This window comes from Merops nubicus, unplaced genomic scaffold (assembly GCF_000691845.1).
Source record: "Merops nubicus isolate BGI_N331 unplaced genomic scaffold, ASM69184v1 scaffold19238, whole genome shotgun sequence".
Lineage (NCBI taxonomy): Eukaryota > Metazoa > Chordata > Aves > Coraciiformes > Meropidae > Merops > Merops nubicus.
Window position 1 is genome coordinate 27,027 of NW_008627959.1, and position 27,274 is coordinate 54,300.

At 36.0% G+C, this 27,274-nt stretch overlaps 1 protein-coding gene across 1 annotated transcript in view; it reads left to right on the forward strand.

The window, feature by feature from the left end:
• Window positions 1-27,274, forward strand: part of LOC103778912 (rab proteins geranylgeranyltransferase component A 1-like) — a gene marked incomplete at its 5' end in the record, with an annotated part of 52,417 nt that overhangs the window by 19,303 nt on the left and 5,840 nt on the right. Inside the window, 6 exon segments of the mRNA XM_008946529.1 lie at window positions 1,345-1,570; window positions 14,053-14,130; window positions 19,962-20,066; window positions 20,959-21,022; window positions 21,740-21,836; window positions 24,087-24,179. Coding sequence (XP_008944777.1) covers window positions 1,345-1,570; window positions 14,053-14,130; window positions 19,962-20,066; window positions 20,959-21,022; window positions 21,740-21,836; window positions 24,087-24,179 — 663 coding nt within the window.

Consider the following 27,274-nt stretch of genomic DNA (forward strand, 5'->3'; position numbering starts at 1 on the left):
TAAAAAAGGGAGATGCCACATCAATTTTAAATGAATCCATTGATTCATGTACCTAAATGACATTAGATTTATTTTACTTCTAGAGATAAAGAGGTTTTGTTCCTGCATTTTAAAATAGCCTGTGAAGTAATTGGGAATATTTTGAACCAGATTAGTCTAATGTAAAGGCTTCAGAAATTTAAAATTGCTCTTGGTGAGATCATTATGTTCGTGGGAAGGCAGACTTTTTTTTTCAATAGGAAGAGTTCATGGCAGTGAAGAATTTTTTTAAAGCTCTTTTTTCTGTACATTTGGAGTTACGAAAGAAGCCTGAATTGAGGAGAAACTTGAGAATGTTTTTTAGAATGATAAGACAAAACCCCTTTGTCATTTCATGACTTGCTGCATGGCTGTACAAAGGGGATAGTAAGATACATTTGTAATAAAACAGTGGTTGAATCTTGAATGGAATATAGAGCTTGATAATGCTAGTCTCAGCATTGATGGAATTGTTTCTAAAGTACCTGTGAATTTATCCATGACTGAAGTAAGACTAGGAGTAGATTCCTGAATAGTAGGGAAGAAGTATGCTATTGCTTAAATACTGTCTTTTCCTGGGGGAAAAAAAAAGATTAGTGGTTAAGATAACTAGTTTTTCAGTGACATGTGACACACATTAAACACCTTCTGAAAGACTTGTAATTCTTTGAATTTAAAACATATAAGTTCTAGTACTAATTTAAAGGTAAGATCTGCTAATTCATCCCTGCTCCTGTGTGTCTCATCCATACTTGGCTGTTGCGAGCAAGTCATCAATTTGAAATAAGTGTTGGGCCTTCTTATCTTTGGATTAAGACATCATGTGAATGGCTTCTCTGCACTTAAATATACACTAAACCTATCAGCATGGATCCAACAGTACTATTCATGAATGGGTGTCTTTCAGGTGTAATATTTTGGGTAATTTACAGGAAACTGCATCCCAAGACACTTCAGTGGATTTTTGTCTGCAGCTGCTCACTTATTTCACATGATTGAGAAATGGGCTCAGATCAGGTCTAACATAATGAATAGATGAAGGTATATTTAGAGGTTGCTCTCTAGACTGTTGGAGAAGCATACAGTGGGTTTGAGTTATTGGTAAATATTTTAATGGAATGATATTTCAGTATTCTGAGAACTCACTTTCTGGGGGTAAGTTGTTTAACTTTTGTTGACTTAGAGTATCAATTTTCAGCAAGGTGTTTGTTGAAAAACTCAGTTGTTTTTGTTTATTTAACTACTAAAGTACTCATTTAAGTTGAAGTGTATGAGAAATTACAAATGTTATTCTATACCCTTTACCTAAACTTACTTTTTCCTCAGACTATGAGAACAGCACCTTCGCTCAGTTCTTACAAACACGGAAGTTAACACCCAGCTTGCAGCACTTCATCCTTCACTCCATTGCAATGGTTTCAGAGACTGAATGCACCACTCTTGAGGGGCTTCAGGCAACAAAAAAATTCCTTCGGTGCCTTGGCCGCTATGGCAATACACCATTTCTGTTTCCTCTGTATGGGCAAGGGGAAATCCCACAGTGCTTCTGCAGGTAAGCTTCGCTTTTCTAATACCCATCTTCCAAAAAGGAAAGGCTTGGGAACCTTAAGATAATAGATATCATTCAGTAGGAATCATCCTGTTAACAATTTCATGTTAGTTTTATTTGTGTTACATTGTCAGTGACTATGAAATTCCCCCTCCCTCAAAAAAAGGGAAATAAGAAAAAAAAGAATTGGAAATTATACTACTTGAATACTTTGAAAAAAATTTCATTGTATTACCAATGCAGCTTGTAATAGCTGCATTGTGATAAGTGCTAGGAAATGAGGAAGAGAATTTGAGTGGTATGTAGCTGTACCTTTCCCAGACTTGGCAGAGGAGACGTGGAGTGATGTCTGTCCAAAAGGACGACTCTGCATTTTGGTAGGTTGAGAAGATCTGCATTTCACTCTTCCTGGAGTTGCAGGCAGATAGTGTTTTCAATTTGAGTTACTAATTAATGCCACGAGTGCATCTACCATTCATAGGTGGATATTTAATAATGAACTGGGTTTTTCTGAAAGAAGCAAAATTGTGCCACGTGTCCAGTTTAATATTAAATTTTTTAAAAAATGTAATTCTTTCCCCATTGTTCCATCACAGACTTGTACAAACAGGGCAACTGGTGTGAAATCGTGTCCTTGTTCTCTTGGCATCATTTTGTAGATCTGTAGAGACCACAGGCTTCTATTTGCAACTTGACCAGCTGAGAAGATACCATGAAGCCCTGTCATGTTACACTGAGCCACACACAGGCTGCAGGTTCATGATCTAACATCTCAGACAGCAGCCATGTGTTCTCCACTACTTCAGCCACAGAAAGTAATTACAACAAAGACACCTTTTTGATTCCAGGATAAAAAATGTCCACCTCAGCCCCTTTACTTGAACCATGGGCAGTGATAACGTGGTTTTCAGTGTAACTCCTGAGGTGAGCTAGGGATCATAGTTCTAGCAGAGGAGTTGGTGGTGGATGCTTTTGGAGACCATCAAGAATATATCTGCAAAGGGTGGGAGGTTTTAATTTTCAGTTGTTTCCAACAGTTCAAGTGGCTTTTAAAAGACTGAGGTTTTGGGTTTTTTTTTTTAATCTTTTCTTTTTCTGGCAAGCAGCCTTTCCATCTGCTCCATGTGGGTTTTTAATGTAGTAACCTGTAGGTCTGAAGTAAATATTAGCTCTATTTAAAAAAGCAGTATTGTGTGGTGAGGCCATTTTGTTGTCTCAGTGATATTTGTGTATCATTCATTTAAATATCACTGTGAAGTCTTCACTGCTTTGTTCTTTGTTGATGGACAAGTTCTGCTTTTTACATGTGTGCTACTCTTAAGAAATTCTGGTTTACAGCACACTGTTGGACATGTCTGGTCTGTGTGATAGATTCTGGTTTTCTTCTCTGTAACAGTACTTAAGTCACTGCTAGAAGAGTGGCCATAGAAGCTTGAGCCTACTTGGCAGTGTAGGATGCCACAGATATCTGTAGGATGGATGCAATTGTATGTTGATAGAAAAAGTCTGGAATAATTGTCAGCTCGTGGAAGGTATCTATGAAGTAGCTGTTTGGCACCAGAGCTGGCTGTGTTGGGGAAGGTCTTATTTGGCCTCAGCAACTAATGAAGGCCCCATGGAATTGTCCAATATGATGCATATGTGTAGATTGCTTAATGTTTCCTTTAGCTCATTGGACAAAGATGCTGAGAGGGCTGGAGGATCTCTACTGAAGAAAGGCTGAGAGCCCTGGGGCTGTTTTGCCTGGAGAAGAGAAGATTGAGAGGGGATCTGGTCAATGCTTCTCAATATTTGAAGGGCAGAGGTCAATAGGATGGGGTCAGACTCTTGTCAGTGGTGCCCAGCAATAGGAAAAGGGGCATTTGGCACAAACTGGAACACAGGAAGTTCCATCTAAACATAAGGAGAAAATTCTTTCCTGTGAGGGTGGTGGAGCCTGGGGCCAGGCTGCCCAGAGAGGTGGAGTCTCCTTCTCTGGAGAGATTCCAAACCCACCTGGATGAAATCCTGGGTAGCCTGCTCTGGGCCACCCTGCTGGAGCAGGGGAGTTTGGCCAAGATTATCTCTGGAGGTTTGTTCCAAACCCCACCATGCTGGGATTCTGTGAAGCAAATTACTCTGTCAAACCAAGAAGTACTTACACTTTTAAAAGGTTTGTATTACCAATATTCCAATACAAAATAAAGTCTAAATAACTTTGTTTTTGACTGAACAATTTGGGAGGCGATCACAATTATTTTTTGAGATGATTCACAACTTCTATATGTAGTCTGCCATGGGTATTATGTCTTGCTCAAACTCAGGGGTATCTAAAGAATGCTGTTCAGGCTGTATAGTAAAGTGGTAACGCCACAACCTATAGATCATACCCTACAGTTTTTATCACCAGGTTATCAGAGTGAGGTGTCACCTGGTCTGTGATTTCTCACCACCGCTCCATATTCTGTTTTAATGTAAACCTCTTAAGCGTTTCCTGCAGCCAGTTACACTGTGTGTTCTCATCAAGGCTACTGTTATAAATGGCATGCATGCATATTTATGTGAATGAGTCAAAGACATTTGTAAGTCACATCCTTGCATGCCAAATGGATTCTGCATAAACAGTACAACGTTTTATAACTGCTGACGACACTTGAGCGAGTAACAGCGGTGTTAGTTCTTTATTGGTTTAAACAGGTATGGTTTAGGAGAGAAAATTAAACTTTTATATCACTGTAATGTACCTCCCAATATGTCGAGGTACAGATGTGAGATTTCTATCTCCATAAATTTGTCTCGTGGTACAAGGAAGGTCATTGGAAGCCTCATGTTACTCCAGGCTGACAAACAGCAAAACTTTGCTGGCCTAACAGCTTCCTTTGGTTCCAACTTCTTGGTGTAAAACTGGTACATCTATTCCTTTCTAAAAAAGTAGTAGTAGTAGTATCATGCTTAGTAAAAAACAATCTATCTCATTCTTGAGGAAAATCAAAGCAAGCCTTTACATTTGATGTGGACAACACAAGATGCCAAAATGCCCCTACCTAGGGCAGCTAAGCAGTGCCGTGTGAGTTCTGCAGTTTGCTGTTAACATGTTTGGTGCAGAGCTGTAATTGAAGTTTAATTTTCTTGAAAAAAAGTTGCTAAAAAAAAATGTGTAATTGGGCAGCATTGTAAACAGGAAAGTCTCAGTGATGCAACTTTTAGAATATTTAGTGTGGTTTTGATGTTTTTTTTTTCTGGTTTTAGAAAATATTACAAAATACCACAAATATTTTCTGATGTAGGAGGTTAGTGTTAAAATTGTCAGCATGTAAATTGTCCTTTATAACTGGGAAAAAAAAAGTTATTAGATTTAAAAATCAGAAATAGTTGTCAAATATGAGGACATGCTTGCTTTTGCATGTTGTACAAAATTCATTTTGTAATTTCAATCTCCTTTCCAGTTTTTCAGAAGCAAAAGTTTTTTTGAGGTTTTTATGGTTTTGAGGAGTCTGGAGTGCTGTTTTACAAATACTGGTTTATATCATTCACTATACAGTTCACCTCAAGGAAATATGCCTCTTATTGGCACTATTCCTTTGAGAGGAAGACTTTCTGGAGGCTTTCAGTTGTGATTCTCTTCACCCATGACCAGTGTTGTTTAATGAGTGAGAGGTGAGACGTCAGCTTTAGGTTGTGGCCTCACTTCTGTGCTTTTTCTCAGTGCTTGCTTCATGAATACACTGAATTTTGGGGAAGACTGCATGGATTCTTTACAGTTTGGCTTCCGTTTCTTTTTTCTGGACTCCTGCAAATATGGACATCCAAATGGATACAAGACTGTTTGAGAAGTAGTAGTGCAGTTTTTTCCTATTTGGAGTTTTAGAGGGAATTGGAGACTGTCTGTCATCTCATGAATATTCTAGGGGTGACACATCATGTCTTTTTTGAGTCATCCAAAAATTGACAGATGTTGTTGTAGTAATAGGTGTTGAGGTGGAACGTCTTTGTCTGCCTTACTGTAGGAATTAGTGATTCACTGACTTTTATGGGTAGTCAGCTAATGACTTGCATTTCCTATAAATAGGCCTTGAACTTTACTTTGTCTATGTATTTGGGCAGTGTAACCTTTTTTTAGTAGTTGTTACAGATTCTAGCTGAAATTAGTCATTTTTGTGTCAGTGCCAGTGACGGTAGTAATTTTGTGCTGGAGAAAAGATCTGATTAAGATGGTTCATCTCTTTCAATGACTGTATTTACAAGAAGATTAAGAGTCCAGTCTGAGATATGATTGATTATGTGATTGATTTGGAAGGTTCCTGTATATATTTCAAAAATGAATAATCAGTGTTTTACCCTTACATTTGAGCTATTATCTGCTACAAATGTCAGAGCTCCTGAGATAGTCTCAGATACTTCAACAGTTTCAATTATGTCCTTGTTAGCATCTCTAGGAAGGTTTGAGTGTTCTGAAATCAAGGCTGGACTTGAGAAAACCTGCCTGTTTCTAAGCACTTAGAATTCATATATTAACAATGTAGTGCAACTTCTTTTTCATTTGAACCTATGCAGGAGTATGTCTCTACAGGTAAGCAATATGCATAACTTTTCTGTATGTTAATCCTGTGGTTTGGCATATTAATGAGAAATTCAAGCAACATTAATTCCTTGTGACTGTCAGGTGTGACAGATGTGAGTCTTGGCACGTGTGCAGCTCTCTGCAAGTGTGAAACAATCACAGGTGATTTAAAAACCAGGCTGTAGCTGAGAGATGAGTTCAGTCCTACATTCCAAAATACATAATTTTCATATTTATTATCTGTTATCACTAAGGATTATTACATTTCTTTGGACTTAGAAATTTATTTTGAAATAGTAGCTGCAATGCTGCTTTCTTCTTTGTTGTTGTCACATGCACTTCAGTAAAATGATCAAACTTTTAATGTAGTTTGGATTATAAAGACAAACTTGACATGTTTTTTTCACTTTGTTGGCAGATGAAAGCAAAATGGGCAAGTGTAGTTAGCATGTTGTTTGTAGGATCAGCTGTTGGTTTTTCCCTCTAAGGAGAAACTCTTTCTTGGGATAAACATCAGGGAAGTGAGATAATCCATCATTCTGAGACCTGTTCACTAGTGATGGATGGATAGATTGGTAAAGTAACTCAATAATCTTCATTTTTTTCAGGTTATTCACAGATCAGTGAGCATTGTCGTTAATAAAGCTATGGAATGCCTTTATGTCCTTGCCCACATTATTCCTCAGGATTTGACAGGAAAAGACTTCTAATTTGGAAATAACCTTTGCTGTGAAATGCATTCTAAGTGTATGAAGCTTGGAAATTACCTTTCTGGCTTAGACTTTGTCTGTCTTCTCAGCGAGATGTTTGTCAGTTCTTTGTTTAAAAAATTCTTTACAAACAGGAGAGCTTTTCTGCTCATTATTTTCTGATGAGAAGCACAGTGTTCTTCAGAAGTTTATACCTCGTGGAGGCCTTCAACTGTTAGAATATATCAGATGGGATGCTCTGAACCATATGAATGTTGTCAAAGTATATTGATTTCAGATCCCTAACTAGGCATAGAGAAGTTTTCAGTCAAGACAGTGTGCTATAGAGAATAGACCCTGTGGTAGAGGAAAAATAAATGTAATGTTATATTTTAAGAAAGGCTGAAAATAACTTGCGTTGTCCTACTGTCATTCGTCATCATGCTTGCTTCATTTTACAAACTTTTTTGGAACATAAATGCAGAAGATACAAATGCTATAATAGATGTTTAATAATTAAGCTGATGATAATAACATAAAGGAGTTATATCCAGTACATTATTTGGTATTATCTCTTAACAGTCTCCTGGATGTAGATGCCTCTTTGCTTGCATGGGGATGTGCAGATTCTGGCTTATATGATCTCCCTGAGAATCAGGGACTCAGACATGTTATGGCATTATCAGATCATCTGTGGAAATTACATTAATGCTTAGTAATGGAGCAAATCTGGGATGGAAATGCAAGTGTAGATGAGTGGAGTCCTTTTTCATTACACTAGAAGACAGAGGAAGACAGCTTCCAAAACATTACTGAATTAGTGAAATAGTCCTTGAATTTCATTGAGGTTTAAGATAACTTGAATTGTTATGTCTTCTCTGGAGGCAGAAAGCACATAAATGGATCTTACAGATGATCTGATGTTTAGTGACTGCTTTCTAGTTACTCTAGATTTTGTCTCTGCCCTACGGTCCTGATCTCCCAACCTCCTCTTTGAGGACAGAACTGTTGTGTAATTGCAGCTAAAGGACCTTGTGTGAGGAACAGCTTCTACTCTTACAAGGTCAATGGAACTTAGAGCCAGGCAGTTCTCATACTTGTACCTTCCACAGAGATTAGTCTTGAGAGTGCATTTCTCATTAAAAATCATCACAGTACTACAGAAACCACAGAAATTATTTAAATTTTGTTTTCCCCTGCTGCCCTGTAGTTACAGTTTCAACAGTGCTTTAGGTGTAATTTCTAGGAGACTTGCTAGTTAAATAGTTGAATACATTGGCCTTGATGGATCCTCAACTCACTTTTGTGCAAGGATCTATTTCTTGAGTTTAGCATCCCAGAGAATGATTCTTAACCTAGAATCACAAAAAGTAGCAATAATTGCAATATCCTTGAAAAATGTTTCTATAATTCTTCCATTTAATAAGTCAGCAACTTTCTTTTCAAATTCCAGTAAACTTTTTTTCCAGCAGCTATGCTTGTGCAGCTACAATACAGTTAAAATGTGGTTTTATCCTCTTGTCAGATCTTTGCCCAAAATTCAGTCGCGTCTTATTTATACAACTTCAGTATTTCTTTTGTCCTGTGGTTATTTTAAATATGGAAGATGGGAAATTACTTTCATAGTTGAACACTTGTAGAAGAGGATAGCTAACAAGTGTGCATAGTTACAGAAAATTGCTGTGATATTAATGGCTTTCAAGTGCATTATTAGATCATCTAGTCTTTCTTTTTTTATTTTAGGAATTTATTAGTGGCTACAACTGAGCTACTTTTCCACCACTCCCAGGCTCTCTACACAACTCTTCTACCAAAGTCATTAGTAGCATGGCTCTTGTTGTAGTAATAATCCTATTGATAGTTCATTTGCCTAAATTACTAACAGTTTATTGGGTGAAAACAGAGCTTAAATGTGGTCTCATTTTTATCAACAGAACTTTCTCAGATTTCAGAAACAGCTGAATAAAAGGACACTTGCATGAGGCGAGATGGGAAGTCTAGGAACATAAAAATATGGGATGAACTAGAATTTTTATTGCACTATCTTCTAATATTTGAGTTTCAGAAAACAGAATTGGAAACCTCAACCCATAAAAGATAGCACTGACTTTCCAAACCCCTAAACTTGCACATCGTGTAATAGGAACTCAAATGTTAAAACTTTTCAAGTGGTTGCACTTCAATGCAGATTTGGCCATTCAAACATCATGAACAATAAATACTCATCCTTGCCAGGCTCTGATGAAATAGACTTAAATCATCTGTATTTTGTAATTATAGAAAAAAGTACAGAGGGTCTAATGCCTCTTGGGGGAAGTGGTAAGTAGCTGTGTTACTCAGACCTGTGCGTTTTGTGCTTAAAACAAAATCAAGTACACCAATTTTTTTTCTTGTTACCTATTTTATTATCAAATACTCTACACTCCACTGGAACTCTTCACAGTATGTGAATGTGTATAGCAATCTAAATCCCATACAGTAAAAAGGAGCAAAAAGGTTTTAAAATTTAAATGTTGTTTTTTAAAGCCCTATTAAAAAAATATGAAATTTGCTATACAAGAACATTTAACTGGGCTGTTGTTTTTTTTTACCCCAACCCCTCTATTATCTCTGGCCTTTCCTGGCTGCTCTGTCTTTCTCCCTGAAAAGAGTTTGCTGAAGTCCAACAAGCAGAAGTCCTCGTTGCTTCCCCCCCAGTGTATTGGCTGGGGGCTTTGCCACCACAGCAGCTCTTCCTGTAGCATTGCCAGGCACAGTGCTGGGACTTCCTTCTGCTTTACCATGCTAGGACAGGAGTGAAGATCTGGAGAAAGACACCCTCTTGCTACATGAGTACAGGTGTAAAAATTGTGACTCTTACAAAATACTCTTTGGGAGGTGACTAACTTGCAGCTTGTTGCTATGCAGGGACTTTCTGACAGTTCTAAAACTGTTGTTTTCTAGTTGAATTTATAAAATAAGCTGATTCTCTAATCTTTCAGGACTTTTTAAATTTTACATAGATGCTGAAGACAGTGTCCAGGAATAAGTCAAAATATTGGACTCTTCATTTGCTTATCTAAACTTTTATTGTCACATGCTACCCTTTCCCATAGCTCTTCAAATGCCAGGACTGCTCTGCTTGACATTATTAGCTTCATTACTTCTTTGGTGCTGGTTTGGTGGTGTTCTTCTGGGGTTGATTGGTTTGGGGGGTTTTGTGGTATTTTTTGGTGTTTTCTTTGTTTGTTTGTTTTATCTGGGTGGATGCATATACTGAAATTTGACTCTTTTTTTTTTAATGGGAACTCTGTGTTAGGAAAATTACTTGTTTTCCCAACTGTAGCCGTTTTATTTGATTGCTTTTGTTGATATTCTTCTTTCCTTTCTAATGTTTTTCAAACATACAACAATATTGCAGGAAATGCTGAAGTTCTAGGGCCTTCCAGAAACCACAGAATTTAACATAAGAACCAGGTCACAGCCTTCTCCATGTGTAAAAATGAATTGGAAGAGGACAATTCATTAATTTGGCACTTGGCATGTTTTCCTTTGATCTTTCTCCAAAGCCTGCTGTGCTGTAGGTGCAGTATTCGTATTTAAAGAGGGAAGCAAATAGTTTTTGCTATAGAGGACTGTACAGTTGGGGAGAAAAATATTTAATTTTTTAACTAATGACTCCATGCATTTTAGGAAGTAGCAGACAAACTATGTACTAGAAATAAAACCTACTCTCCTTGTGAAACTGTGATATGGTTTTCCAGTTCTTTTATGTAGTTTCAGAATGAACTATGGGGAAGTCTGTAATGGTGTTTATGGTATGTCTGTGTTGAAAATCAAGATGTCAGATGGAGAGATGTTCTATTTTTGTTCAATTAATATCAGAGAGCATTACATCAAAGCAGTAAACTCTTCTTGTAGCAACAGATGCAGCAACCCTGAAGCCTATTTTCTCTCTTGTTACATTAGTGTTTAATTAAAGAAAACAACTAGTTGGAGGCACTTTCTGTGAAACGTAATGAAGATTTATTTTGTAAGTGACCTTCACTGTATTAGCTGAATCAGTAATCAGTAAAATTAATAGAATAATCAAATTGTATACAAACTCATAAATCATCATGAATATGCTGTCAAAAATCCAGCTTTTAATACATCCTATTGCTTCAGAGCTGTATTAATAATTACAACTGCTGATTCCTGCCTTGATGGGAACTGAAATGGCATTTAAAGGCTGCGTATGATGGAGGGCTACCAGGCCAAAAATTTTCACAACTGTTAATTTAGCTGTAATATGATTTGATGTCACCAGGGCAAAGTTGAAGTTGAGTACAGTGTTGTTGCTATCTTTCAGCAAAACTTGAATTATTGGTGTAGGCAGTCACCAGTTAATTAGAGTAATATCAGTTTAAATGTCTGTCATTTGGGGTTAATGGTATCAAAGAGTTGCCTTGTACTTGAAGTACAGTCAAATCATCTTGAATAGCCTATTGTATGAAAGTAATGTTAGCACACTGGTTTTATTTTGTCATAAATTATTGGGATGCTATTTAGTTTAATATTTCAGTTTCTGTATTAAATAATTTTGGCAAGTTCTTCCCAATCACGCCCTTTTTCATGGTAGGCTGTTTTAATAGGTATTTTGGCTCTCTGTAATTGCTTAACACAACACAATCAAAATTCCTTTCCATTTTCATTTAAAAAAAGAGAAGTTTTCTGCTGAGCTGCTATGAAAACAGGTCATGCCCTTCTCCCCAGGATAGCAGGCTACTCTTGAAAGTAAGTAATTCACATATTTGCGCAGCCAAGCAGCAAAGTTCTTTCAAAGCATGCTAGAAAATAAAGTGCATATATCAAAAAAGCCCTTGACTGTGGTTGAATTCAAAGGAAAAATATAATTTATAGCTTTTAACAAAGGAGTCTTAGCTCTAGTTAAGGTAATAGCACTACTCTTACGTATAACATATGAAATAAATTCATCCGAGTTGGTTTAAAAGAACCTAGCAGATGCTTTGTCAGGCACCAAGCCACTGATTGCAGCATTAGAGATAATAAGCCTGTAGCTCAAGGCTGTGTAGTAATTCTTCAGTGGATGTTTAACCTTTGTGTCATCCTCAGCAATCTCCAGAAAACCAAGGCTGGGATTTGACATGGTGTGTATTCTCCCTGCTTCTGCATGGGTAGAGGAGCAGTGAGAACAGACCAGTGGCACTGTGCTGAAGGGCTGCAGGCTGGTGTGTGGTTTACTCAGGAGAAGCTATTTACTTTTGAATAATAGGGACCACAAGAGCAGCTCAGGTGTGTTTAACTTGTGGGACAAAGGAAGAATTGTCAAATGTCACTGGGTAACATTTGGCAGTTGTCTCTGATAGAAGACAAGTTCTGAGAGCAGTTCTCTCTCAGAAAAGTTTCTGTCTATATGCAAATTATTTATTCATTCTTTCTGTTCAGCATACATGAGAAGAGGTCTGTGATAGCTGGTCGGTCTGAACGAACCACTGGAGATACTTAAATAAGTAAATAACTAAAAAAAAGTACAGTAAAGATTCCCAGAACAGGCATTGCAAACAGGCAATTTTGAATTTGTATTGTAAGGGATAAGACACATCTGCCCCATCTTTTTTTCTTCTCTTTTTCCACTAGGAATTCCCATGCTGACTGGAAATTTTAAAGAGAAAGATTATTTCTTTTTTAACATATTTGAAAAAATATTTTAAAAAATATTCATACTGGTTTACCTTTTGTCACAGCAAGTTCTAAAGAATTTAATCTTCTGCATTCTGTCTTATTTGTGTAATAAGAAAGCCCCTGAAATAATACACTGTAAGCAAAAAAATGGAGTTTAGCTTAATTCACAGCTAATCATTAAGCTTTGTACTTGAGAATCTCTAACCTGTATTTCTGTAAACTCATGAATTTCTCTGCATTATAGTGTTCTCACAGGAAGTTTAAAGAGTCTTTTAAAATTGCATAGCAAAAAGGATGCATGTTGTTGATACTTGCTTGACAGAGTTTTGAAGAATGTGGGCTTTATTTAAATCTTTCAGGAACTGGAATTCAAATAAATGTTAAAACTAGTGATGTCACAGTCACTTCAGTGTTCATGTGGGTCCAGTAAAAACTTTGGGTATCACTTTGCACAAACAAAACTCTCAGGTTTTGTGAATTAATTTGCCTGTTGTTGCATCAAATCAACAGAAGAGTGATCCCCAAAGCTTAAGCCTGGCTTTTGGCAGATGTGGGAAGTTAGGATGTAGGAATTAACCTGGAATCGTGTTGTATCACCAGACCAACTGAACTTCCACTGTCCAGCTTGATGAGAGAGCAATTTCAGACTTAGGCAGAGGATAGATTCATCTGGCAGAGTTTCAGTCAGATGTTTGCAAGGGGGTGACAACACAGCCTGGCTAGTGATGAAATCTTGCAGCAATCTGACTTCACATGGAGTCCCTCACATTTAAATATCATAATCTAGTTTCTTTAAATTCTGAATCTACTTACAGTTTAAAAGCAGATGAGTTGCAGTATTGGATTAATGCTTGTCTAGCATGTGTTTGGTTTTTTTTAGGAATTTGGTTTGTTTTGTGAGTAGAAAACTGCTAAATAACTTTGTATACTTCAGCTTTTCAAAAACTGACCTGTGAAGCTGGTTCATTTTCTCATTTAGTAAATTTTTGTAGTATCAGTCCATGCACAGAGTATCTTAAGCAAGTATTTTGTCACATGGGCAGAACCTGGAGGAGTCACTGTTTGTAAGAGGTCATCTTTAGATTATAAGAAGTCTTCATTCTGTTGGGGTACTTCTCAATGCCTGCTGAATTTGAGCTGCTGGTAGTCATTGAAGTTTCCACAGTCCATTTTGTATGTAGCTAAATAACAGTTGGAATTGTAGTAGGAGGTTTGTGTGGTCATTGTGTGTTCTTACATTCTTATTCTGCACCATGTGCAATGTCGTTGGTCAGAGTATCAGTAAATATCCTGTACATCTTCAGCAAACAGGTGCTTTTCCATCCTGGATGACTAAAGATGGTAACAGAGAATGAGTGCTCAAACTAAGGTAATAATTCAGAGAACTAAGATAAATGCTAATACAAAAAAAAAAAGTTAGCAACATATCCTTTATTTTGATTGGATTTTGATTGTCTAATTCTGAGATTAAGACGTGCCATTAAAAACATTGTGACATGCAGAGTACTTTGCCTCACTCAAACCACACACTGACACTGATTACAATTAGTTGTGCTAGGAGTAACCTCTGTTTTTTCCTGCTGTGTTCCTAGGATGTGTGCTGTATTTGGAGGTATCTATTGTCTTCGCCACCCTGTGCAGTGCCTTGTAGTGGACAAAGAGTCTGGACGGTAAGGGGAATATAAGTAACCTTCTGTTTATATACAAAATACAGATGAAAAATGTGTGAAGTCAATGTAAAAAAAAATGATTCTTCAAAGATCCTCCTTGGTATTAATAACACATCAACCTTGATTAAAAGTAATTTGTGTATAGGTCCTCCAGAACAAGGAAAGTGGGTCTAGAATATAGAAACTAAATTAATTTCCCTGTGATATTACTACAGCTCCTGATCACCCAAGCTTGGAAGACAAATCATTTCAGCTGCCGGGGGGCTGGTGATGAGTGATGTTAGTTTTCCTTGTGGCCTTACCTACTCTAATTGATTTTCATCAGATGACAACAAAGCCCTCTGTTATTGCATTTTTAAAAATGGAGCTCACCTAAAGACTCATCAGATTAATCTTTGCTGATAATGCTTGTCACTCCAAGAGAAAAGACTTTAATGAGTTTTTAGGTAGATTGTTGTCATAAACTATGCTGCCCTCTTATCCTAGGATAAATTCTTTTACAACAAAATGAGGCCTGTGGGCGGGTTTAAAGTGGAGCTAAGAAAAATCAATATGTAGCTTTTTCCATAATGGCATTTTTTCACACCTCTGAAAATTGTCAGACTTCATGTACATTCTACCAGTTATTAGTCTAACTGCAGACTCTGTCTCTCTTCAGAGTCTGTTTTCAGCTTAGTTTCTGTAACTGAAAAGTTCAAAATGTTCCGTAGCAAATTTTGAAAATTAAACTAGAAAATGTGTAGTAACACTTAAGAAAATTAGTAGTTAGTTAAATGGTTGGTGTAATGTGTTTATGTCATTATTTTCCAGCTGCACTGCACTTTTGATTCTTTGAGCATGGTACTTGTAGCTAGATTTGACCTGACATGGTCAAGTAGGGTCTGTTTTCCCTGAAATTCTACAAACAACAGATTTTATCTTTCTCTCAGTTTCTAAAGGTTCTGAAGTTCATTGCACAGTTTCAGACTTTGAGATGCAAATGTGATAGTATTTCATCATATGTGGTGTTGTTTTAAGTGCAAGATTCGTATGCAAATGAAATTAAGCCCTTTTCCTAAACTCTGTAGTTTATTTTAACAGTAATGTTTGAACTTTTACTGTAGGCAGCCTTATTTTCCAATAATGTTTAGTTAACTTGCTTTTTCAGAGGAGCAGAACCCTACTCTGTGGAGATCTTAACTGGTATGGGGTGCTGATTGCCCTGGTTTCCAGCTTCGTTTGCACATTCTGAAGACCTTTAAAATTAATATTTTGTTTGAGTTTTTTTTTTGTGTTCCAAAAGAGATGGGAGTGCTGATTTTCCTTTAATCTGCTTTTATGTTTTGAATCCAGTAATTCCTCAGGGTTCCGGGTAGGTTTCAAGTGTCTTTCTTTAGGCTATTAGGCTGCTTTAGTGATTTATACCATTTTCACTTAAAACTAAAGGATTTTTGAGGTGCAGAATTAAGGAAATTACCAGCCTTTTATTATTCTGAAAACACTGATCTTTTAATAAAGCAATTCTCTGATGCTGAATATGAGGGAGCACAACACGTCCAGCTTCCCAAGCCACCTGCCTTTTCCTCAGAACCACCTGTCTGCTTCTGTTGTCAATTTTTATATCTCCCATAGTTTCAAAGCAGGTATTTTGCCAACAAACATTTCTACATCAAAATAAAAATACACCAAAAAATATGTATAGAAGAGAAGGGATGTGTCAGACTGCTTTGGCATGATGAAAATAATGCAGCCTGGGCCAAAATATGTTTATTTTTACAAAATTTTCAGTGATGAAAGGAGGATCATACATTTGCTTTCGGTTTTTTTTTGTTTTTTTTTTTTTTTAAATCTCAAACACTGTCTTCATCGTAGCAAATATGTCACCCAAAAAGCTGAGCTTCTGTGACCCAGGTATGAAAGAAAAGAAAAAGAAGGGAAAGGAAATAGTAGTGATGATAGTGACAAATTACATAGCTTGCCAAGTAACACTAAGGAAAAGGCTTAGTAAGGAAAAGAAGCGTTGCATTCAGGTGAGAGAAAAGAAAATCAAGAGAAAATGATACCTGTTTCTTGCCTCATGTTATCTCTCTCCTTACTCTGTATTTCCTCCCTGCACCAGCAATAATTTCCTCTTGACTTTGGACTTCAGTGTTTTGCCTAATAAAAATCAGCTATCAAATTGTTAATGAGGGTATTTATGAGATACTGAGCGTTTGAGTCAACAGGCCATTAGTAGTAATTGGTGGTAGACAAATTCACACCTCATCAGTACAGCTGTCTGTGGAGTTTCAGAGGCAGCTTCCCTTGGTTACAAATAAGTTAACCTCACAACAGTGGAAATTTAGTCTAATTGTAGAGTATTCATTACTATATTATGTGTCTTCCCTAGGCTTCTGGACTTCATCAGTATCTTAGTGTAGTTATTTTTCCACTCTGTTTCATATTCTTGCTTTGGTATCTGCAAGGAAAATTTATACTTATAGCTACACTTGATTTTCTTCTGAAAGTTTTGTTGATTAAGTTTAGAGTTAATTTGAAGTTGAAAATGTGAAAAAAAATTGAAATCAGAGTTTATTTCCTTCTTCCTACCCAAAAATGGCTTTTTTGCTTATATACTACCTGTAACTGTGTATACAGGGAACAGTCGATTTCACTCCCAACAGGGTAATTATTTTTAATGTTTTACTATAATCTATAGTTTGTGTTTAAGAAGGTTCACAGAAAGAGGGTGTGAAAGAATAGAAACTTTCAGAATTCCTTGAAAATTTCTAACTTTTAATGTGTTGTATCACATAAAGTTTGCTGGTTTAATACATACACAGAACATTTTGCATTCTTAATAGTACTCTGATGCTCTTTTAGGAAATAAAACACCCATCATGTTCCTTAGGATGAGAAAAAAGCACATGGAAAGTATACAGGATAATTATTTTTTGTTTATTTTCTGTGTTTATTGTAGGTCACTTTTTTGTCTACATATGATAAAATGTAAAGTATTTTCAGTGACATGGATTGCATTAATAATAATGGTTGTCATTTTGTGTTGATCACACTTTACATATGTTTCCAATTATATAATTCTGTCTCAAAAATGGGAGAGAGATGATGAATGGAAATTTATATATCTGTAATAAAAAGATATAGCAAACACCTAGTAATTTACATATCTTCCTTGAAATATTGCATACTGGCTTTGTCAGTGGTGGTAAGTCCATTTCAAGGATGTCGCCCTTAGTCCATTAGTTTGGATAATGAGCCCTATAAAGTACATTTATAACTCGTGGCACTGCAAGGAGATGGATTCTAATTTTCATCCTTTTATCTAGACACATTGAAAGAAGGTCAATGGAGGGTTCTCTATGATTCATTGTCCCAACACATATCAGATGACAGAGACCTGATAATGTCAGTGCATAAGTGTTTTCTGTATTTGGAAGCAGTACCTGAAAGAAATTTTCTCAGCACCATCCTTTGAACTAAAGTGCAGACTGAAATTAAAAGTGCTATCTCTTTTTCTGTTTAAAATCTTATCCAACGTATGACTTGATAGCTATTCTTGAACAAAGGAGAGGAGACAACACTCAGTGGTAAAATAAAAAGTGTGTGGTTGCTTTTGCTGGCTTTGAGTGATGCAACATGACATTTAATCAACCTTTCCCCTCCGATAATCTGTAGAGGGGTGGCAGGGGAAATTGTTTCATAAACAATAAGAAAGGTTATAATTAGAAATGAACTGTAGCAGTTTGACTTCCTTGTTTATTTGCAATATTCAAATGAGTGCATGAGAATTAAGTCAGTTTGGTTACTGTTAAAAAACTTAAAGTTGCCAGTAAAACACGTGTTGGCTGGGATGTGGTTGAAGCTGTAGGAAGAATACTACAGGTTTGGAGTTGAACAATGCTTGTACCATTAGATTTGATTTCTTTTAATTACTGTTTTCAAGTTAACTGCTGAGTTCAAATATAGGTATATATGTAGTATCCAGATTCCTATGAAATCAACATTAGAAGTTACTGTTGGGAAAAAAAAGCTTAATTGCCATAAACCTCTTCTATTTGGAAATAAGCATTGTGTGCACCCTTTTTAAACTCTCATTTCAGGCTACAGAAGCAACTGGTTTACTAAAGCTAGTGGCAGCTGCTTGCTGTTAGTTATTTAAGTTTGGTTCTCATGTTTTCTAGTTTTGAAGATCATTTTGATCACAGAAGCTAATGCATAACTTGAAGATACAGAAATGCTGTTTATTCATAAGCATCTTGCACATCAGATACTTACTGATAAAGGAATAATGCTGTGCTATGATAGAACATTTAAATGTGTAAGGGGTCTGTGCCTTTGGCATCCTTTTGTTGCTTTCAACACCTCCCTGTAGAGGTACACACATGTGTGTGTAAATGTTTGTGAGAGTATTTACTGGTTTGAATGCTCTGTATTAAATCAACTGAAACATTGAGATACTGATTCAGAAAAAATATGCAGAAAGTTTTCATACACCAAGCAAAAGTTAAATAGAGCTAATTTGCTTTCTTTATTTACACAGTAAATGTTCTGATGTTGTGCAAAACCTTAAAAACTTGCTTTAGAAATTGGTACAAAGCCTTAGAGGTGCTTAGGATATGGAAACAAGCTATAAAGAAAGTGTAGTGCATATATTTTGCTTGCACTTCAGGTAGGAAAAGAAGTCATAGGTGCTCTTTAAATCTGTAGGGCTTTACATAAAAATGTTAGCAAGGTGTCAGTTTGATGAAGTATGTACAATTAAATAGAACACAGTTCGTGGCTTGTAGGAATCAGCAGCAGAAGTTGCTTTTACTCAGTATCTGTATACAGCCTGCTTTTTATTTGTTTCATAGATATGATTTCATTTCATGTATCATATCTATGTCTGAAGTTTGTGTTTTCATAGAGATTTTTCCCCATTAAAATCTGAAATTTGTACCCTGTTCCCACTTTAGCTCCTTGCATTGCTTCTGTCCTGTTTGCATTTCTGTCCCACTTAGAGGTGTTGGTCTCTTCTGTTACACTTGATTCTTGAAATATTTTTGCAGAATATTTTTGTAATAATTCTCACTTTGTTTTGACCTGCTTACAGTTAGAAGGATTTGGGGGAGGGATTGGTCTTTGGTTTAGTTGCTTTTTCAGTTCTTTTGGAGGTACTGCCTGAGGCAGAGGAGTATCTGTTTGAGTTAGAATTTATCTGTCTTCAAAGACAAACAGCACCTATCAGGAACACTTGTGTTGCTCCTAAAGCAGCATGACTTAGTTAATCTATCTGTGTGTTCCTTAGAGATAAACAGTATATTTAGCCACAAATGCAGAAGCTCAGAAAAGTTCTCTGGGAACAGTCTGCACACTGTTTCCTTTTCCACAGATTTTTTTCCATTAAATCTCTTTAGGCTGATTTGTAAAGTATTATTGCCAAAATACAGACCTTTGGTAAAGGTGGGTGGCAGAAAAAATAACACTGCCATAGGACAGCACCTCCAAAGTAATTCACAGTGTTCCTTTTCTGTGTATCATGAGGCGAGAAACATGCCACTTTCGTGTACAATCAAATGCCAGTGTTAGAAGGAAAACTAAATATAAGCTAATAAAATGACCAGTTTATTAATGTTCTGGTATCTTTATCTATCCTGGCATCACATGTAAAAAGCTGTATATACTATGAGGAATGTATAAGTCTAGGATTTAGTTACCAATTTCAGTTGTTGTTTTAGGGGTTCACATGTGAAAAGAAATATTTAGCTAATGTATGTGAAAAGTACAATGTGCTATACAACTCCATTTCAAACACACATGCTTTGGTTACCTTATCTAAATTCCTGTTTGATTTGTTTATTATTTCTTAACAGATGCAAAGCTATTGTGGATCATTTTGGACAAAGAATAAGTGCAAAATATTTTATTGTGGAAGATAGTTACCTTTCAGAGAGCACGTGCACAAACGTCTGTTACAAGTATGTAGTAGAACATTTAAACATAATAAATTTCTTTAAATAATCGTATATAAAGTATCCTGGAAATTAAACTGAATAAATTTTCTCTGCTTTATCTTTGCAGTACAGCTTGGTTCTGTGCATAGTTTTTCTCTTCTTCCATATACTTCAGGGAATACTGTACACTTTGTATCTTTAGGTTTTCTTGTCCTCCAACTCATATTCCTCCTTTCCTTATTAAAAAATCTAGTATCTCTAAAGTGCATCAGGAATTTCATATTTGTGAAAAAGTGTTTGGAAGGTGGAGGTGCCTGTTGCTGTTTTCTCTTTAAATTTCTTCAGGTTTGGAAAACTATTAAAAATCATTGTTTTCTCTGATCTTTGTTGTCCTTGCCAAAAGCATTGGACTTTTACTGCCTTTGTCTTCAAAATATTGCAGATAAGATATTAGCAAAACTGTAGTAGTAGGTGCAGTACAGAAATAATCATAGACAAGGGAGGATTAGAAACTTCAGTTCATGAAATCCACCTTAGTGTATTTCCCCTGTTTAGACCAAAGTGTCTTATGCTGTTTAAAACATAAAAAGTCTTCTATCATGCTGCTACTAATCTTGATTAGATTTTAAAAGATTTTTTTAAAAATCAGAAGGCTATCCAAAGTGTTTTATATGATGACACTGGCTCATTTATTCACCATCTGTTTTAGTCATTGAAACTATTCCATTAATGTTCCAGATGTGTTTTTGTTTCAGCAACAGGCAAAATATCCCACTAACAATCATATTAATCAGACTGTGTGGTTAAATGGCCTTCCCACAGTGTTATGTTTAGACTGATAGTGCCCAAACTATGGATCAAAATTGCCATTTCTTACATTTTCCTGAAATGCCATAATTGTTTTATTTACTTGTAGGCAGATCTCCAGAGCAGTGCTCATTACGGATCAGTCTGTACTAAACACAGATGCAGAGCAGCAGGTATATATCAATTTTGTATCACCCCTTTATTAACTGTAGGCATTAATGTTGGAAGGAATTCATGTGTTTGTTTCTGCTTGAATCTAGCTTTTTAGTCAGCTCTCTCTGCTGAAAATTAATTTGTTAGTGTCTATAAAGCTATTAGGAATTTTAGTTTAGTTCAGTGACTTGGGTTTCCCTGTTGGTTTGCATCATATTAATGAACAGTTTCTAAGCTGCTGTCTTTAAGGTAGTTTATTTTGCTTGCTTTTTAATAAACTGTTACCTTTAGTGTTCTGTTAACTTTTAGTTATCTTGTCTGAACTTTATTTGAAGTTTTTTTTTAACATACACTTTTACTGTTCAAAGTTCTTACTGTACACTTTCAGGTCCTTCTTTAAATGTTTCTGCTTCATCATTCTTTGCAGACCTTGAATTCAAATTATATTAATCAGTGTTAAGTGTTTCTTCTCTATGCTTCCTGTATTATTATAAATTAAATATGATCTACAAAATAAGAACATTTATGACAAGAGAAATTTGTTCTTCCTAAGTCTTGCGCTAGCAGTCCTGCATAAAACTACTCCAGTCATTCTTAGCTAACAGTGCTCTGCCCAGTGTTGAAAAAGGATTTTTTATAACTGTCTGTGCTTATTTTTAACCTTTACTCAGGGTTGTGTTGGTTGCCTCATCCTCCACATTACTCTGCTTTAACCTGTTATTCTCCCTGCATGCTAGGTTTCCCTTCTGATGGTGCCTCCAGTGGATCTAGGAAAACCAGCAGTCTGTGTCATTGAGCTGTGTCCCTCAGCCATGACATGCATGAAAGACACTTGTAAGTACAGGGTGTATGTGATCTTAGCTACACTTTTCCCTTTGACTCTGAAACAAAATTTAGGATGTGTGCTTATCACTCCTCTGCTCCACAATGGCCATGCTGTTAGCTGAGAAAACAAAGTGTGTGTACTAAGCTGAGAAAACAGTGTGTCTGTACTGGGTTACTGTCAGCAGCAGATGAGGGAAATAGCCCATTGTCTTCGTTCTCCAGCACTTGTGTGCTCCTTCATCCAGCTTTGGAATCGAACTACAAGATTCTTCTTGAATTAATTCTAAAAAAAATTTACATGTAATAGTGATTTCTTCAAAGTCTTCTTGTGATTTTCATGCTAATAAAGTGTATTCTTTATTTCCAAATGGATCTTCTTTGCATATGAAAGAAGAGTTAAATGAATTATTAAGTCGTTCAAAGTTATATTAATAAAAAAATAAACCTGTAATTAAGAACTTAGTACTATAAAGCACATTGTTAATATTTATCCTTTAAATGGCTTATTTTATTTAAGGGTTCACAAAATACATATAGCAGGAAGTGAAAGGACTGATGTTCAAGTAGTTACAAATTACAAGTTTCACAAGAATTTCTGTGGTGCTGAGAAATTAAGATTTCTGTTACTCTTCCCCATAAATTCTTTTAATTTCAGAAGAGAAAGTACCAAGTTCCTTAATGAAATTTATCTTCATGTATTGAAATAATAGAGTTCTACTTTGGGTATAGCTGGATTCTAGTTATGGGACATATTTCATAATTTTTTAAAAAACTTCTACATCATTATCTGTAAATGGGTTTTAACCTGACTGATTTCTCCTTCAAACAATTATTTAAGATAAGTATACAAATACATCTACTCTTTGATCACACTGCATAAATGACAGGCATATAATCTGTATTGCCAGTTGAGTGGAACCAAACTCCTTCACTTGCCCTAAAAATTGAGACTGTAATGATGAAATCATGAAGTGAACTCATCGTTCTTCTTGCTAGAAGAATTACTTGAAGACAAATGTTGGCAACCACTGTAACTAATGCAGTTATACCTGAGTAAATCAAATATAATCAAAATATATACTGATGACTGTGACTCATAGCCATAACATTAAGGATAATAAAGATGATTTTATAGAAAGTAAATGATGTGAACTTCAGTGATATATAGCTGGTTTTTTTGAGGAAAGAATAGATTGTATTACAGTGTTTTAGATTGTAAATATTTATTTAAGGTTACAAGGAGACTTTCTTTATCAGCACCTGTTGTGATTTTTTTAGTACATACTCCTTTTACAGAGAATATCTGGGTTTGGTTAAATAAAAAATGAATGTTTGAATATAATCTGTGTGTGCAGTCTGAAAGAGGAGGAGCGTGAAGGTTTAATTTCACCTAATTTCACCCTTACCCAAACCAAAACTTTCACCCATCCTCTACGGAGGTGAATGAAAAAAATGTTGTAGAGCTCTTTTGTTACGTTGTACCAAGGGATTGTACACATGTTGTAACTCAGATCACAGAACGAAGTCACAGAACTGCTATACAGCAGTGCAGATCTTTAAATCTCTCTAGCTTGTTAAAACATGATCCCAGTGTTCCCACTGTTCTTCATTCTCCAGCCCTCTGGAGCTGTCACTTAAAGCACACATCTATTCACTTTTCCTATTTACTGTGTAGGACAATAAAAGAAATGTAAGTTTTGCTCAAACTTTGTGCTCAGTGGAAGGGGACAGCTTCTTACTTGTGTACAGCCAGGCCTCAACTGTGAGTAGCCCAATTACCAATTTCCCACTCAGTCCCAATTTAGCTCTTAAAGGAGAGTGCTGATGAAAGGGGTGATATTTGTGGGTTTAGTGTGTTGAGCTATTGCACTGTCAGCACCGATAACAACGTTCTTGGAGTCTCTAGAGGTCATCAGTGGCAAATAGAATGTGATATCCAGATTCTTCCTGCTGCTTTCCCTGGTATCAGTAGACACATTTTCCTAGAACGATGTTCTCCCTGCCTGCACTGCTTATGTTAAATTATCCTTCATCTTAGCAACATCTATGGAAGAGAGAGATAATTATGAGATGTATTAAGAAAATTTCTCTGTGGTGTATGTACACTGTATCTCCATAACACTCTACTTCCCTGGGTTAAAGTGATTTATATGAAGAGCAGTGATTTCTAAAAGCCTATTATGCCTTTTACAAATTGTAAATGATATTTAGATATCTGTGTATTTGTGATTGTAATCACTTTGTGCTCTCTTTTAACAGATTTAGTCCATTTAACCTGTCCTTCAACTAGCACTGCTAGAGAAGATTTAGAGCCTGTTGTAGAGAAGTTATTCAATCTAAATACAGAAAAAGGTAAAAATAAAGTATTAAGAGATTATTTTGCAAAAATATAGTTTACCCATGTAACTGAAGTGTCTGTTACTGAACATCTGAATCTGTCATCAGAGTCAACATATGGTGAGCTGCTATTTAGATATCAGCATTTCAAAGCAAAGGAAACTATTTTGAGAATGAGATTGATTAGAGAGATGTCAGGTTTTTTGTGTTTTGTGATCTAATGTTCCAGATCTTCTTCAGCTGTGGTTTAACTTCAGTATACAAGGACCATGGCTTTAAGTGTCTAGGACCTTTTTAACTTTTCACACTTTCTTTTTCATGGAAATGTGCTTCTCAGTCTATCTTTCAAAGGTGCACTAGGGAAATGAAATATTTGTGAATCCGTTTTTTTATAGCATACTGTTTTTAATGATTTCTATTACTTGAGTATCTTGAAAGTCTCTGGGTTCTGCTTTAAGCAGTGAAAGCATGAAGTTGTTAAACACTACAGTGTTACTTGGAAGATAGATTTACAGTCATTTCCAATAACGAAGTGTTTGGCCCTAAATTGAAGGAAACCTTGCCAGCTACTTTCATGAACTTTGACCTTGAGATGGACAATTGCACAGTTCCAGAGGAAAGTAGCTATTGACAAAGCAGTAGTTGCCTAGAAAAAAATTGTCCCCAAGGTACTTTAAACTAGTTCCACAGAAGTCTTTGAAATTTAATCCCAAGATCTTGAATCTAGTCATATTTTTGGTAGGTGCTTATAGGATAGGTGGTGTGCCCATAGAAGAGGTTGCTCTGTTCTAACCCTGGCAAAGCATTTTTAAACATAGTGTGCTCATACTCAAATAGAGTAAATCATAGTTCCTCTATAAAGAAACAATACTCAGCTGTCAGTGGAAGTGTTTGTGTTTCTATATACACAAGTGAGTAAGATGTGGAAGTATTTTATAGTATTTATAATTGGTTTGCTTATAATATTTGCTGTTACGCTTCAATCTTGAGGCATAACGTGAATTTGGGTAAAATTTTCTCCTGATAAAAAAATATAAATATAGTCTTTTATGTGGCCAGTCTTTGCTCTCAGAGCTCTGTAATCAAAAGTGTTTCTTGAAGGGGTGAGTTGAGCTTTTCACCAGCTTCTTTTTCTGTGTTCTTTTCCGTTTTTACATCTTTTTTCCTCTACTTTTTAATGAAAAGATTAATACCTTATTGGTTTTGTTAGATAACCAAGTGCTTTCAATAGGTAGTAAAGTATTAAATAATATACATTCTTTTCCTTTTTGCTTACAGGATAGGCATCTTTGATATCACAAAGATGTAAATATTTTACTATGTTTGTAGTACAAGAGCATTTACAAAACAAATATGTGAACTACAGCTAGGGTTTGTAAATATGAAGCTGTATGAGGTTGGAGAGCTGCAAACACTTTTCATGTTGATATTTGTTAACTTGAAGCCCACTAATATGCAACTTTTAATATTTAACATATATCATAAATTTTCAAGACAGTGCCATGTGTTTCAAAGACTCAGTGAAGAAGAGATTAGCTTGCAGTTTGGTGTCTTCTAATCATTTGGGGGGCTTAGCATTAATCTTAATGTTTAAAGTGATCCAATTTTGAAATGATATATTGTTTAGAACCTGACTGAAATTCTTTTGTAGAAACTCTGTGATCATAGGGGTCCTCAGGTGCACCGAGGCACTGAAAAGCTAGTTTTCACTGACACATAGGCCTTTTTATCATCAGGATGAGGTAGTGGTCGTATTTTAATTAAAATGTCAGAACAAATACTGTTGGAGTTATTGAAAATGAATCACCAGATAAAGTGAGCACTGGGCCATGGCAGGTCAAAGAGGCAAAGTCACCTGGAGAAGAGGACTCCATTCATTTTCCTGCCTAAATGAGGAAGAAGTAACTTTTATGAGCAATGTGAACTTTTAAATATATTAAAGAGCATCTTGCCCTGTATTAAGGCTCAGACTTTCACAGGCTGATGAATTTAATTTATATTTCAAACAGTTCGGTATGGTTAGCACCTATTTTTTAAAAAATATTTGACAGTTATAAAAAGATACTGAAGGAATAGCACAGATTTATCTCTTTTTTTCTAATTCAACTGCTTTAAAATACTGTTTTGAATGCTGTTGTTATCTAGAAGTTTCTTCCTTGGGAAGAGGTAAATCTCACAAGGTCTTTTACAAGCTTCATTTATTTTAGAGAAGGTGAAATACCAAAAGGGGACAGCAAATATGCCAAACAAATAGTATCTATTAAGCTAAGAATCTGTGTTGTGTATTCCTCCCTTGCATTCTGCACTGTTAAAAAGTGACCTTCATCTTCGCAGAGGTTTTTCTGCCTGTGCAGGGGGGTTGTATGAATGTGCAGAGTAACTGCAGGAAGGTACAGGTGATGGGCAAGGTGTAGTTTATGGTCACTTTGTGTTCATAATGAGTATTGTAGCACAGTACGAGTCCTCAGTAAGCATAGATAAATGTAAATTAATAATTTTTTTTCATTTAGAGGTATTCCCAAATTTTAGAGGTTCTACATATCGCGTATCACACACATCAGAAAGGAGTACTTCTGGGGTTTGGTAAATCTTTATCTGCAGTTAATTTTGGGGGGATCATTCTTTGTGGATTTTTCTTTCAAGTTTCTTTTCTTTAAACCATGAGCATGATTAAAACAATAAAAACATGATTAGTGTTTTCACTCCTTAGGTGAAGACACTCAGTCTTAAAGCACACAAAGGTCTCTTATGAGAATAGTTCCCATACAAAGATAAACTATTAAAGGAAGAGGAAAAAATAAACATCAGAACTATCTTTGCATATAGAATCCAGTGGCTTCAGGTTGGCACAGCCCATGGAGGACTTGTTCAGAGCATCAGATGCTCCTGGAGTTTATCCAGAGTAAACCATTTAACCTGAGGTGCAAAGGTGTTGAGGTTAGACCACGCTTTGTGTTCGTGTGCTTTTAGGTGATAATTGGTTCTTACGTGGCATAGTGAGTACAGAACAAGTACAGTTTAGATACCTATGGCTGTAAGGGAAAAGTGTGATGAAAAAGTACCTCAGAAAAGAGTGGAAACTGAAATTAATTGGCTTTTTAAAGAAAAAA